The sequence below is a fragment of the Chrysemys picta genome, chromosome 1, assembly GCF_011386835.1.
Source record: "Chrysemys picta bellii isolate R12L10 chromosome 1, ASM1138683v2, whole genome shotgun sequence".
Classification (NCBI taxonomy): domain Eukaryota; kingdom Metazoa; phylum Chordata; order Testudines; family Emydidae; genus Chrysemys; species Chrysemys picta.
Window position 1 is genome coordinate 190224546 of NC_088791.1, and position 16182 is coordinate 190240727.

The 16182-nt window shown below is 41.0% G+C and overlaps 1 protein-coding gene across 15 annotated transcripts in view; it reads right to left on the bottom strand.

The window, feature by feature from the left end:
* The window catches only part of SYNJ1 (synaptojanin 1), a 118659-nt gene that overhangs the window by 44302 nt on the left and 58175 nt on the right, over positions 1–16182 (bottom strand). For all 15 annotated transcript variants that reach the window (XM_065577052.1, XM_065577041.1, XM_065577032.1 and 12 more), the window contains 8 exons: positions 13715–13855; positions 13070–13262; positions 11747–11905; positions 8397–8553; positions 7884–8001; positions 7543–7758; positions 5138–5216; positions 2605–2764 (listed from right to left, as the gene is read on the bottom strand). In XM_065577052.1, coding sequence (XP_065433124.1) covers positions 2605–2764; positions 5138–5216; positions 7543–7758; positions 7884–8001; positions 8397–8553; positions 11747–11905; positions 13070–13262; positions 13715–13855 — 1223 coding nt within the window. The remainder of the gene's footprint in view (positions 1–2604; positions 2765–5137; positions 5217–7542; positions 7759–7883; positions 8002–8396; positions 8554–11746; positions 11906–13069; positions 13263–13714; positions 13856–16182) is intronic.

Consider the following 16182-nt stretch of genomic DNA (forward strand, 5'->3'; position numbering starts at 1 on the left):
TTGTGCTAGTTCACTTTTTTTCTTTTTGGGGCTAGAAAGGAATTTCCCCCTTCCCCCATCACTAGATTGGCAAATTTGGGGTGGGTTTTTGACTTTCTAGGGAGCAGGTCAAGGACCTGGTGAAGTAGGTAAAGAGATTAGGTTAAGATGTCACAATTTCATAGGCAGTAGGTGTGGCAGGTAGACAGTGCAGGTGCTTATTATTATTCAGAGATATGTTAAGTGAATAAAGTTGTGGCTTAATTAAACCACATCCACTGCCTCTTGTCTTTCTTCCAGAGACAATGTGAAGATTAGCAATACTGTACCTATTTTCAAATATATCTACTCTCTGAGCCAGATAACCAGAGGAGGAATCCTATTTAATCAGTAATGCATACGTCTATATTCTTCATTTGGCTGGTTATTAGATCCCTTTCTTCCCGCAATGAAAAAAAAGGCCATTCTGTAAACTATCAAACCTCTTATGGAGGATGCTGATAACAAGGGTAACTGCTTTAAAATCAAAGGAACCTAATTTCCTTCCATCAGTAAGAGTCCACATTTTTCCTCTTTTGATCAAGGTATAAAATCAGCCACTTTACATACCTAAATTCACTCTGGTCATTTTATCTGGTATTTTCAAAGTAGATTAAGAGAGTTAGTTGCCCCACTCATTGCCTTTCAATGGGAGTTGGAAGCCTAATTTCATTAAAACTAGGGCTGCCAAGCAATTAAAAAAAATAATCGTGATTAATTGCATTGTTAAATAACAGAATACCATTTATTTAAATATTTTTGGATGTTTTCTACATTTTCAAATATATTGATTTCAATTACAACACAGAATATAAAGTATACAGTGCTCAAGTTATTTTTATTACAAATATTTGCACTGGAAAAAAATTATATTTTTCAATTCCTCTAATACAAGTACTGTCGTGCAATCTCTGTCATGAAAGTTGAACGTAAAAATGTAGAATTATGTACAAAAAATAACCGCATTCAAAAATAAAACGATGTAAAACTTTAGAGCCTACAAGTACACTCAGTCCTACTTCAGCCAATTGCTCAGACAAACAAGTTTGGTTACAATTTGCAGGAGATAATGCTGCCCGCTTCTTGTTTACAATGTCACCTGAAAGTGAGAACAGGTGTTCGCATGGCACCATTGTAGCTGGTGTTGCAAGATATTTATGTGCCAGATGTGCTAAAGATTCATATGTCCCTTCTTGCTTCAACCACCATTCGAGTACATGGGTTCTGCTTGATAATCTAAAGCAGAGTGTACCGATGCATGTTCATTTTCATCGTCTGAGTCAGATGCCACCAGCAGAAGGTTGATTTTCTTTTTTGGTGGTTCGGGTTCTGTAGTTTCTGCATCCTAGTGTTGCTCTTTTAAGACTTCTGAAAGCATGCTCTACATCTCGTCCCTCTCAGGTTTTGGATGGCACTTCAGATTCTTAAACCTTGGGTTGAGTGTTGCAGCTATTTTTAGAAATCCGACATTGGTACCTTCTTTGCGTTTTGTCAAATCTGTTGTGAAAGTGTTCTTAAAATGAACATGCGCTGGGTCATCATCCAAGACGTACAACATGAAATATATGGCAGAATGCGGATAAAACAGAACAGGAGACATACAATTCTCCCCCAAGGAGTTGAGTCACAAATTTAATACATTTTTTTTTTAAATGAGCATCAGCAGCATGTCCTCTGATATGGTGGCCAAAGGATGAAGGGACATACGAAGGTTTAGCATATCTGGCACATAAATACCTTGCAACGCCAGCTACAAAAGTGCCACGCGAACGCCTGTTCTCACTTTTAGGTGACATTGTAAATAAGAAGCAGGCAGCAGTATTTCCCATAAATGTAAACAAACTTGTTTGTCTTAGCGATTGGCTGAACAAGAAGTAGGACTGAGTGGACTTGTAAAGTTTTACATTGTTACATAAGTATACTCAAAAACAAAACAAACAAAAAAAATCTACATTTGTAAGTTACACTTTCACCATAAAGAGACTGCACTAGAGTACTTACGAGGTGAACTGAAAAATACTATTTCTTTTGTTTATCATTTTTACGGTGGAAATATTCGTAATAAAAATAACAATATAAAATGAGCACTGTGCACTTTGTATTGTGTGTTGTAATAGAAATCAATATATCTGAAAATGTAGAAAGACACCCAAAAATATTTAATAAATTTCAATTGGTATTCTATTGTTTAACACTGTGACTAATCATGAGTAATTTTTTAATCTCAATTAACTTTTTTGCGTTAATCGCATGAGTTAACCGCGATTAATCGACAGCCCTAATTAAAACCCTTTGAAAACCTCAGCTTTTATTCCCAGTTCCTCCTATGCCTCTGAACAATACCCAGCAAATCTAGAAAAAAAAATGATGGCAAATTAATCAAAGCCACTAGCACAGATACAGTGCAAACTGAAACCAAAACTAACATTACTGTGCAAGCTATGCATATGTTGCTGGAGAGTCTCTGATTTTTAAATTGATCACCTTTGGATTGTTTGGCATAAAGTTAAAATAAATCTATACATCTCTTAAACAATTTAATTAAGTAATATATCTAGGATGGAAAGAAGTTAATTTGATTCAGACCTTCCATATCATAGTCTGCAGAAACCTCAGCATCTTCACAAAGCAAAGTGGAACTGGTCGATGAAGGCAATCCAACCATCTTCTCTAGATTCATCTCCTCTTCCAAACTTCTGATCCAGTCTGAGTTTTTCAAGTTAATGTTTATGATCCTTCCTAAAAGCTGAATTTCCACATGATAAAAAAAGACATACTCCAAGTACAAAAATTAACAACTAAGCACTAAAAATCAGGGATCTAAATAAATAAATAAAATACAGAAACACAAAAAGCACATTCTGCTATACAGAATATTATGCACAAGCCTCTACGTTTTTCAGGATTTCTGTGACAAAACAATGATTTTTGGGGCTTTTTATGAAAAGGCATGATCTTTTTCATTCTAATCTTCCTATTACACAGCAAGCGTGTTCCAAGAGTTTTGACCGATTTGTTTCTTTTTTTGACATTTTGACATATTCACTTGCTTTTTAACTATTAATTACTACTATTTAATACTTTTCTAATTAAAAATAAATGTAAAACTATTGTCTGCATTTAAAAAAAATTAAAGTATGACTTTTGCATTCTTCACTCTAACAAAAGAATTATTTTCCCTTTTTTTTGTCATGACAGTCAGCCTTAATTATGAGCTAAGCAAATCGTGATGATTCTGTAATATGGACTGATACAATGTTAGGATTCAATCCTGCAATCTGACCCATGAATTGAACTCCTACTCCCTGTATGGAGCCTCAGTGACTTCAAAGTTGTAAGACTCTACCTGTGAAGATCAGATTACAAGATCAAAGTCTTATTAGGGATCTAGCCAATTCCAAATCTGAATAGAAGTTACTATGTACCACAGATGAAATCCTCGTCCCAGTGAAATCAATGGCAAAATTCCCAACAACTTTAATAGGATCAGGATTGCTGAGAGCCATTGAACCAAACTGTGAACCCTGTATATAATGGAAACCACTTCAAGCCAGGGGGTGCTGCAGCACCACCTGAACTCCTAGTTCCAGCACCTATGCACAGAAGTGCTAAATTTTGGATTAATATACTCTACCATAAAAATGAGAGCCTAGTCCACACTGTAGTCTCAGGACACTTACATTTGTTTTTTAAGCAAATAATCAAAAGAAAAGTATCAAACCAGTAAAAAAAACAAAAACAAAAACAAAAAACAAAACAAAAAAACCCTCATTTTTTTGCATCCTTAGAACTATAAAAAAGTGAACTCATTTGCAGAAAAATAAATATTAATAGAAGTGAAGTTATCATAGATTTTAAGGCCAGAGAGATAATTATGATCATCTAGTCCAGGGGTGGGCAAACTTTTTGGCCTGAGGGCTACATTGGTTTTCGTAAATTGTATGGAGGGCCCGTGGCCCAGCCCCCCTCCTATCTGCCCCTCCCCCAAGACTCTTGTCCCATCCAACCCCCCGTGTTCCCTGACGGCCCCTCTGGGAACCCTGCCCCATCCACACACCCCCGCTCCCTGTCCCCTGACCGCCCCCGGAACCCCTGCCTGACTGCCGCCTGCCACCCCATCCAACCCCCCATCCTTCCTGACTGTCCCGCGGGACCCCTGTCCCCATTCAACCCTGTCTCCCCCTTCCCCCCCGACAACCACCCTGGATTCCCCTGCCCTCTATCCAACCCCCCCTGCTCCCTGCCCCCTTAGCGCGTTGCCTGGAGCACCGGTAGCTGGTGTTGCTACGGCCGCACCGCCCGGCTGGAACTGGGCCACGTTGCCTCCACCACCGCTGCCACCACGCAGCACAGAGCACCAGGTCAGGCCGGGCTCTGCAACTGCGCTGCCCCAGGAGCTCGCTGCCCCAGGAGCTCGCTGCCCCGCCGCCCAGAGCATTGCGCCGGTGGCGCAGTGAGCAAGCTGAGGCTGCGGGGGAGAGGGAGCAAGGAAGGAGCCAGAGGCTAGCCTCCCGGGCCAGGAGCTCGGGGGCCGGGCAGGACGGTCCCGTGGGCCATAGTTTGCCCCACCCCTTATCTAGTCTGATCTCCTCCATACACAAGCCAAAGAACCTCATCCATTTGGCCTTGGATCTACTTAGATACAGGCACTTTTACAACTGGTATAGCAGCTTAAATTACTAAACACGGGTAACAATGACTTCAAATGAGTTCTGCCTGCTTCTGCTAGGACTAAATATGGCCCCATATTTACACTAAGGTTCCAGTTCAGCAAAGAACCTAAAGCCGGGCTTAAGTTCATATCTATTAAGCAAAGCATAAAGTATGTACTTGAATCCCATAGAAGTAAATGGGATTGAAGTACATAAATGCTTGGCAGAAGTTGCACATTAACAAGTTGTTCTCCTGCTAATGCTGCTTATTTGCAAAATGCAGTTTACCATAGTTAAATTGCTGAGTGATAATGAAATAAAATTCAAAAGGAGAGTGAATGTTACAAATCTACATGCTGAGTGTTAATCTGCTAAGAAACATTTATCTAGAAAACCTGAAAACCACACAGTGCTTAAAGAATTACAATTTAGCAAACTACAGATAATTTCAGTAATTTGTACTTTACCTCAGTACCATTCAGATCCAGAGCGCTCAAAGCGGAGCTTCCTTCCAAAAACGTTACCCACATTTTGTCTTCTACAAACCTTCAAAGTACATTGACAGATAATGTTGAAATGAGAAAATATGATTGAACTACTTTGTTATCTATCATCTATTGACTATCTTATCTTATAAACCTTCATAAATAAAGCAATAAAAAAAATCAAGGCAAAAATAAATTAAAATTTTCCATTTTAAAAATAAGCCTATTTATTTGGTTCATAGTTTCCATAATCTGTTATTACTTTAAACCAGAAGACAAAAGACAGTACAAATGAAAATTATACAGTACAATTTTTATTTCCCTCTTAGGAAACACTGCTGTGGCACATTATTAGATATCTGCCTAAAGTACTCAAAGTTAAATCATATTGTGGCATATGTCAAATCATATTATCTGTCTGTATGAGTACAGTATATTAGATGCAATTTTCTTTGCTTTATTTTTATATATAAAGTTTGGTTTTACTATCTAATCATCAAAGCCTTTTCCTTACATATATCTTGGGCTTTATGCCATATAAGAACAAATAAGACCCTATGAGAAAGAAGGGAGGGCATGAGGGCTTGAACCTGCAAGGTGTTGAATTCCTTCCACTCCTCCTACTGGATTAATGGAAGGGCTCTCAGCACCTTGCAGGATCTGACTACAGCGCTGGTCCTACAAGCTACTCCACATGATTTCAATGGGGACTAGGGTTGACCAGGTGTCTGGTTTTCGATCGGAACACCCAGTAGAAAAGGGATCCTGGTGGCTCTGGTCAGCACTGCTGACCAGACCATTGACTCTCTGGTTGATGGCACCGCGCAGCAGGGCTGGCAGGCTTCCTCCTAGCCTTTGCGGCCAGCACACCTCTCGGCCCGCGCCGTTTCCCGCAGCCCCCATTGGCCTGGAGCAGCGAACCACGGCCAGTGGGAGCCGCGATCGGCCGAACCTGCGGATGCAGCAGGTAAACAAACCGGCCTGGTCTGCCAGGGGCTTTCCCTGAACAAGCAGCGGACCGGCTTTGAGAACCACTGCTTTAGAACCACTTAAATTTTTCTGGTATGTGAAAGTATGGGTGACAGGGTGGGTAGCAACCTTTCCCAGCGTTGAGATTAATAAAGTTGCAGCCTCCTGCTTAAAATCCATCCGTGTCTGTCCTCGTTCACTGATGTATTCAGATCAATATATACATGGTAAGGCTACAAAAGGAAATGACCATAAGACTAGGTTATGTAAGGCTCATGAATTTCCCTTTCAGCTGTCTCCATTGATAAAGCATTACTACTAAGCTGGACAGCTTCTCTGGCTACTGATAAATTAGTTGCCACCAAAGATGCATCCAGGTAGCCAACAGATAACTGAGCAGGGAACATGACAAATCCACCCTCCACCAGTGGGTAGTGGATAGAAACGAAAAGGAGAAAGCAAAACAGAAGACAAGAGAAGAGTCAGAAATAGGGACTCCTCTAGATCTTTTAAGTCTCACTTCCCTGTCAACAGACATGATTTTGGTTTCCTTCTTCATTTCAGGTTTGTGTCAAGATGCCACTTGAAGTCAAACTGACCTGTTTGAGGACTCATCATTTAACAAGATTAAAATTACAAACTGATTTTTTTCTACTCTGTATCTTCTATTTCCCTTTATATTCAGTTTTGTAAGAATTGATGTTTTTATCATCTGCCACCTGTCCCAGAGACTACAGATGGACTTAGTTGCTTATCAGTTTTCACCACATTTGTCCCCAGTGTCAAATTATTGACTTTTGCTAGATCCTATTTTAAAATTGTATCTTTTCAACCCTTTGAACACTGAAGATGAATGGAATTGTTCTTAGCATAATGCAATAAAATCACCACAAATCTCTATTCCTTCTTCCATGCCACTCAGCAAGAGCTCTTTTCTCCTTTCTTAGGTCCTTCTATGCACACCAATGTCCCCATCTATTTCCCCTTGGCTGCTGGGAAGTTTTCCTGCACAGAGCCTATCTAGGCGCATATTTAAATTCCTCTCCCAAGTCATGATATGGCCCACCCTCCACTGGCCAGATACCAAATTAGTTTCCAAAAGGTTAATATTTTGAAATTAAGTTTAAGGGAGGGGTAAAAAATAGAACCCACTACCAATTTTTTGCTTTACAGTTTTTTTCACCCATTCTGGATGGAGAATGGAATAAGGCACTTTATAAAAAAAACCCACTAATATTGATTGCTCTCATCATTGGCCACAATTTAAACAGACAGAATTGAGAAAAAGTCTAAATTCAAACAATGAAGTAAATAAGAACACAAATGCATCCTAAAAAAGTCAGTTTAGAAAGTTGATAAGAAAGTTGATAAATAATAATAAAGAGTATTGGTTAAATGGTAAATAGAAGTGTTCTAACCTTATAAGTATAACTTCACCATAGGCTGCAAACTTCTGAAGAAGTTCATCAATCAAGTTATCATCAAAATAGTTTTCTTCTGGTGAAGAGCTTTTGATGGAGACCATTACAGTGCCATCAGGCGGTCCCTGCACAGCAATCACCTCCTTATAAATTTTCTGTCTCTCTTCTGCCTCAACTTCAAATATATCTATGTCAATCAATGCAACAACAGGCCTTAAAGAAATATACATACATATATATGAAAAGTTAGAAAACAGAGTGCCTGAGGAACACAATAATAAAGCAAAAGCATTACATTTTAGATGGTTAAAGAGTAATACAGAAAGTAAAGTTTAAACCTATGATCAGATGTTTTCAGCTCTGCTCTTCCATAGTGCAATAAAGTACCAGGATTCCATGTGTAAAGGATATTACTTTCATCCTGAAAACTAGCATTCAGAAGATCCAGGTCTTCAGCTATAATAAGCATAAAAGAAAACAAAAAACAAGAATGACCGCATGGACAGGCTTAAAAAAAAAAAATCTAGATATTAAACCAAACCAAAAACAGGATGGGGAAAATTGGAGGCTCTTTTACTTTACACAAATTAACTCTGGCTACTGAGTTGAACTCTGGCTACTGCCATGCAACATTAGAACACTGCACACAAAAAACAAAGGCACGCATGTAAAGAAGAGCGAGGGCTATGTATACTTTCTTGTTGAAACGATCTAACAAAATGAACAATTACTTTTTTCTGGTGTGAATTCAGCAGTAATCCCGAAACATTTTAGGAATTATGAATACTGCTGGAAAGCTACTATAAGTAATTTAAATTCATATTGAATTAAACTTATGTAAACTCTCAAACCTGATCTGTCAAATGGCCATTTTCTTCTTCTCCAAAGAATCCGATCTGTCCATGCTGGTGTGCGACATTTTTCACTGGTGTCATAGTCATCAGAAAACAAGTCATATTTGTATGTAGGTGCAAAAGTTATCTTTCCCTCTAAAAATCCCCTAAAGATCTGCATAAACAAAGACATTCTGAGTTATATTAAAAGACAAAAATGGGAAATCATTGTGGAAAACTTCCTGAAACTAATCAAAATTCTGTCTTCTTTCAACAGTAGGAAAAACATGAGCCCAAGCGTGTCTCTCAGAAGAATGTGAATCCATCTTCATATTCTAACTTTTGAATGCATCCTGCATCAGCCATCGTCTAAGCATTTGTCTATATGGCACAGCAAAGCATACCAGAGGGGTGTGATTCGTAAAGCCACTAATGTGCTGCGCTCTAACTGCCCATGTAGACTCTGCTGGCACTGTCTAAAAAGGTATGTAGTTTGCAATAATGTAGTCCGGTATGAAATAGAACTACCTCAGTGTGAACTAGGTACCTTTTAGAGCAGGGGTCTCAAACATGCGGGCTGCATGCGGCCTGCGGGGTTCTTTCGTACAGCCCGCCAAGCTCCCCACGCCCTCCCGCCTACGCTGTGGCGCCGCGAGCCCCGCACCACTCCCTGAAGCAGCTGGAACTACGTTCCTGCAGCCCCGGGCGGGGGTGGGGGGAAAACAGCAGAGGGCTCCATGCTCTCGCTTCCAGGCACTGCCCCCCGCAGCTCCCATTGGCTGGGAACGGGGAACCGCGGTCAATGGGAGCTTTGGGGGAGGTACCTGGAGGAGCAAGAGCAGCACATGGTGCCCCCCCCCCCCCAGGACTCCCGCTCTGCTCCGCACCAGGAAGCGGCTGAGCGGGGCCAGGGCGGGCGGGCAGGCAGGGAGCCTGCCCTGGTCACGGTGTTCAGTGCTGCCACCCCGGAGCCGCTCTAGGTAAGCGGCGGCGCCGGGCCGGAGCCCACACTCCACACCCCACTGTTCGGAGCCCCCTGCCACATCCTCCCACATCCCAACTCCCTGCCCTGAGCCCCGTGCCACACCCTACACCCCAACCCCCCTGCTGCACCCCTCCTGAACCCCAACTCTCTGCCCTGAGCCCCCTGCCACACCCTGCACCCCAACCCCTTGCTGCACCCCTCACCCCTCTGGAACCCCAACTCTCTGCCCTGAGCCCTCTGCCACACCCTGCACCCCAACTCCCTGCTGCACCCCTCACCCCTCCTGCACCCCACACCCCAATTCCCTGCCCTGAGCCCCCGCCGTACCCTGCACACCTCCTGCACCTCAACTCCCTGCCCTGAGCCCCCATCACACCCCGCACCCCTCCTGCACCCCAACCCCCTGCCCTGAGCCCCCTGCCACACCCTGCACCCCAACCCCCTGCAGCACCCCTCACCCCTCCTGTACCCCACACCCCAATTCCCTGAGCCCCCTGCCGTACCCTGCACACCTCCTGCACCTCAACTCCCTGCCCTGAGCCCCCATCACACCCCGCACCCTCCAGTACCCCCTGGGGGCAGGAAAGGGTCAGGGCAGGGAAGGGGCCTCATGGAAGGGGTGGAGTGGGGGCAGGGGCAGCAAGGGGTGGGTGTCAGTGATGCGGCCCTCAGGCCAATGCACTAGTCCTCATGCGGCCCTCATGGTCATTTGAGTTTGAGACCCCTGTTTTAGAGAGTGTGCCAGCAGGGTCTATATGGGACAATTAGAACACAACATGCTAGCGCATTCTACAAATCACATCCTTGTGTTGCACTTTGTCGGCGCTGTATGAACAAATACTAGGACTAGACACTGATCTACATAGATTGGTCTATTCCACTATAGCAACATCTATATTTCTAAGCAGAAATGTTTACATCAGAGGTGCTTGCCTGGACAGAAGATGCATCCCATCAATGTCTCCCAACAAGTTACTAAAAACAAAAATGTCTTAAAAATGTCTAAAGGGAAGAGACATGGAAGAGCAGAAGTACAGTAAGTGCAAAAGAAGATAATGCTGTTGTATTATTGATCAAAGCACAAAAATCTGAGAAATTCTGAGAATTCTGCGAAATCTGTCAAGAGTGCCTATAGAATTTAGGAGCATAGGTCCTATTAAACATCACTAAATCTCTTAGGCACTTTTGAAATTCTCCCCAATAACAAGTAAGACCAATTAGTCTGCTTCCCTAAAAGGCAGAGAAGCTTTCTCACTGGTGAAATGTATGCTACATAAGCAAGAACTCTGCGTCAACTGCTACTTTGAACTTGGTTTTGCGTTTGGCAATCTCAATAAAATTAAAGGAACCCTGAGATATGTATCTAACTTTGATCCCCTAGCCAAAGGCTGACCTCATAAATACAGCATTTGCCTGCTTTTCTTGTTTTGAAGGGACACAATCAACTTGAAATCTAGTTAATTTAAAAAAACAAAACAAAGCCTAATTTAAATAGTTTCTGCTACTTTGCACACCTTTAAATTTCCCTGAGGATTTTTGTTTTTATAATATTCCTTTATAAAATGTTTCTCTCTCCACTGTTGCTGTGTGAAAGACCTATACAAATAAGGGAAAGCTAACTCCGGTAAAGGAGAAACTACTTATAAATACAGTGTTGCCAAGCACACAAAATAAACTAAAAAAATAGAAAAAATATTTGTCTCTAACGTTTCAACTATAGTATGCATTGATACTTTAACAATTGGGATAAAACACTTTCACACAGGAGTATGATTTTTACATTGCCAGTGTCCATTTAACTATGACATGCTAAAAAAAGTTGATGTCAGAAGCCTTGCTACAATAAACCCCCTAAAATCTTTTTGTTCCTAAATAAAGACATGCTTTGATTTGAAGCTGCTATCAGTGTCTATTTGCTCGTTAATAAGTAGGTGATAGCAAATATTTTCATTCTATTAACATAATTTGAATGTGACAAGTGGTGTTACCAAAAAAAAGTCTTTACTATGCTCTCTTTTAAAAATCCAGTGCTGTGACAACTGCATTTGATAACCTTTACTGTTTTCTCTTTAATATGCTCCAAACACTATTCACTGGATGACAATGAAGTTTCTCTTTTATAAGGGACATCAAAAATCTCATTCTCATAGCTAGTCATTGTAGTTGCACTACTAACTATTTTTTCAGAGCAACTGATACAAACATCCTACTGATTGTTTTTCCACTGCACCCTATTCCAGACTGGTGACTGGACAAAAGTGACAAGTTAACAATGCAATGCAGAAACAATCTTGCACAAGTACCCCACCATGAAGTGGCTTTAATAAGAGTTACAGTATGAAAAATAAAGGTCTCTTAAATGCAACATTTTCTAAAGAGTTACCTGTCCAGCATTTTTCTGGTTGACAAGTTGATCTCCTGTAATAAGGGAATCCCAATTCTGCTGGCGAATTAACTCCTTCACTTCCTCATTAGGAAGATCTATACGATAATTAAAATCGCCACACCAAAATATATAGTCATGGGAAAAGAGGAGCCTTCCCTGAAAAATAAATACACATTGAAATTAAAAACAACCATGTGACAGAAATCTACATCTAGATGCGTGAGTAATACTTTATGAGCCTTTTCAATCTTAAAAATCAATGTAATTTCTAGCTGCATATGTGTTTTCTGGTGGGGTGGGTGAAACACACATTTGTGGATACTAATCATCTGGATGGAGCCATATGATAACCAGACACACAGTCTCATGTGCAGAACATGAATGAAAGAAAAAAATATTTCATGAGATGACAGTCATATTTATGCAAGAGTTATCTGAACCGGATTTTAACAGATTTGCTCATTCTGCTCTGGTTTCAAAAGGTGCTATAATGAGAAACCTGAACTCTGCCTCACAAAAGGGTTTTTAAGAAGAACAAAGAGCCACTTCTCTGGTATCATTTGGCATACTAAGATGATATGCTGAGAGAAAGGCAGCTTTGCTGTTCAGGGTAGATTGTAGACTTTTCAGCAATGAAAGATCGTTAGGTGTCAAACAATATTTTGTAACAAAGCCAGGGGCCAATCTAGCAAATAATAAACTAGGTGAGTCTCTTTTGTACCTCTCTTTTTGGAGTTTGATTTTTCCCCACTCTCTTTATATAATTTGCCAATCTAGTCTGCTTTCAATTTAAGACAACCTGATTCAGGTCTTGGAAATTGTCAGTGGAGACAATACATGTTTGAGCATCTTGTAGAGAAAATGAAACATGACCATCTCATATGGCTGAAATAGGAGAAAGCTGAAGGGGAAGGAACCCTCTCTTCAAACAATGCCACAGAAAACTAGCGAAGGCTAATTTGGGCATGATACTAATACTAAGTAGTAGGCACAGTTATAAATCTAAACTATAATTAGTGATCACAGCTTGGATTTTTCACAGCTTGGATTTTTTTTTTTTTTTTTTACAGCTTAGAATTCAACAAAACATTTTTCAATTTGTTCAAATTTCCAACTATTTACTTTATGTTTAAAATTTCTGTAGGATGTAAGGCAGAGTACACCATGCTAAAGTTTTAGGAGTAATGCTCTTGGATTGTTAGCAGATTATCTTTGTTAGACTCATTTTAAAAATTAAAGTATCACACACTCTCAGCAGCTGCCCTAATGGCCTTAAGGATTTTTCTTTTATTATGGAATCTGAACAGCATTGTTGCTTACCATTGGGAAACTGAGTTTTCGGGCTATTTCTATGTAGTCTTCGTTTCTCTCTTTGACTTGTGATTGCCCTGCAGCAAAGTGACTACAGACAAAGCAAAGACTGGACGTATGAAACAACATTCGAATTGCTACTGCACCTTTATTGCCAGTAGCTCCTCCCATACCAGTCTTTACAGTATCAACAGCAACATCCCTAAAAAATAATGTAAATGTTTACTATTAAACCTTAAATTAATGACAAAATTTAGCAGCCAGTAGTGACATTCAAAAAGGGCTCTAACGGTCACTGAATGAAACTGGAGAAGTACAAAATAATGACAGGGTGTTGGATGTTTACATCATTTCATCATCAGTAATATGATCATCGCATTGCAATACAGTGTTTTAAAGACATCAACTGTTTTTGAGCAGATAAGGCATGGATATAAGGATGCTTTCCAAGTCTTACAGGCAAGGTACAAGATTTCCAAATTTAAGATTACAGCATTTAAGCAACTACTTTTAACAGGAAATGCAACAGCTTTTCTTAAGTGCTGGTGTCAAGCCATACACACACTTTGCAAACCACTTGTGTTGGGTTTTATTTTGCAGCATAAAGCAGTCTGGCAAGCATACCAATTTTAGTATAGTTGTCTGCTCACTGACCTGATAAAAGGAGCATGCTGGGGTCTGATGAATACAAAGAGACAGACGCCCACCAATTGCTCAGAAGCCAGCAGCACATATTTGTTATCTCTTGAGATGGTCTTCTGCAGTTCAGCAGCCCACAGCTTCTGATTGGTTGTGCTACCAGTGTGATAAAAAAGCAGTTAAAAAAAAAAAAAAAGACACCTACATATCTACAGTGTGTTGCATTTAAAGGATATTGTATAAAACAATGAAGTAGGCAAAAGAGAGATTGTCAATGGTCTTGAAGGGCAGGACAAGAAATGTAACTTGATGTGGGAAATAATGAAGGGATTTGAATACTGATTAGACATGGTTACAGCGGTGAACAAAGTGGATGACATTTGCAGCTACATTTTGTACAGAATGAGGGGGAGGCAAAGTGCAAGTCCAGTAGGCCACCCTGGTTCCAAGCCCCCCACCAGCTAGCTCCAATGGGCTACTCTTTCTGCAAGCAGTGGACAAAGCAGGCAATTGCCAAACAACATTATAAGGGAGCATTGCACAACTTTAAATGAGCATGTTCTTTAATTGATCAACAACGTAACAAAACAACGTTAACCAGGACGACTTTAAGTGAGGAGTTACTGTATCAAATACATCTCACATTGCCTAAAAATAATGATAAGGCACATTCTGGACCTGCATAATGATGTCGCTCTCTTTTTATTTGTCAGCAACCAAATGGTCCAAGAAAGGATCAAACAAATCCCAGACACAGAAATTGTACTGGGTAATCACTGCCTAACAATTTGCAACAGTGAGTACAGAGCACCATGTCCGATTCTGAACTCAGCTACACTACTGTAAATGTGCGGTTACTCCATTTACTTCAGTTTAACTGCTTTCCCCCTCGAGGCAATGACTGGAAAGCGTTTTCTTTATGCAACCAAAAACCTTGGCTCTCATTCCAGATGCAACACAAACCCAATGCTGTAGTAGCCAACTGAACAGAAATAGAGATTATAATGCTTCTAGAAGAGATCATACGGAACCCTCTTTTAAAGCCATGTCCATTGAGGAGGGCACAATCACTCTTGCATGACATCTTACATCAGATACCCTAGTCACTCACATCCCACCCCTAAACTGCCTCAGTTCCTTCTCCTGAACCACAAGTAGTGATGACTTGTAGAACTCCAAGCTAGAGATGAAGATGGGCAAGAAATGCGAATGCACAGAGGCAGCTCTCAAAGAGCAGCAGTTACTGGTAACTGGTAAATAACTTTTTTTTTTAAACTTCTAGGCTGTGCACTCTGTGATGAACAGTGGGCAAGGAGTTCTTAGTGAAATATGGACTGTAGCACCACTATCCCAAAATGGGCACTGGAGCATGATGTCAAGTCTGTGGAATAATACATGTTGAAGGTATATACTAAATTCCAAGTTGCTGCCCTACCAACCTCCAATGTTGGAAGATGCCTAAAAAAGCCCTGGAGGCAGCAGTTGCCATATGCAGTGGACCCTTAATCCTGCAGGCACTAGCACTCTAGTTATATTGTAAAAGAGCTTATGTGCTTCCTAATTCACTAGAACAGTTTCTGGATTGAGGTAAATTCTCCGTCGCATCTTTCCTCATCTGCTGAAAGTAACCTGTTTGACTTTCCAAAGGATTTTGTGTTCTCAGGGTAAAAGCTGTGAATGGAGTCTAAGGAAGAACACAGGATGGGAAGGACTTTGAAAAAGTGAAGGGAAGATACCACTTCATCTTTGTAGACTACTACTTACAGTAGACTAGCCATTAGAGCTCTTAGCTCACTAACTCTCCTTGCTGAGGTAATGGCAACAAATGAAAGCTGTCTTTAAGGAAAGTTGTTCTTGGGAGGCTCCATCGCCTCGTTAGAAATAGATTCTAGTCCCAAGAAGTGGAAGATTCCTTTGTAGGAGGAAAGGCAACTAACAAGTTCCCTTAAGAATCTGACAGCTGTAAGGTGAGAAACTCAATGTTCCTTTTAACATGCTGGTGACATGCAGATATAGTTGTTTGATGGACTTTCAAGGAACAGGCAGAGGGTCCTTCAAACTATCTGCTTCACCTAATCTAGAATCACAGGTGGAAAAAGGAAGACAATCCTCAGAGAACACCGTCCCTGAACTCCCACCAGTTCAACCGCAACAGCACTTGCATCAAGACAGTGAGCCTCCTTTCCAGCCTGTCTCTATTTGGGGCATGGAGTTGAGTTACCCAATGCTGCAGAAGTCTCACATGCAGCCGGTGATAGAAATGACATGTGTCAATGCCACTGGCTCCAGGAGGCTTCGAAAGAAGCAAATGGTCTGCTTTGGAAACCTTTTCAGAATGACACGGGCCTGCTGGATGCAGAGGAATCCGTTTCCAGAAGGAATGTTTTGGCTTGTGATAAGGCCAGCATTACACCAAGAAACATTATCCTCAGAGTGAGTCAAAGAGGAATTTCTTCCAGTTCATTGGAAGACCTAGAGGGAGG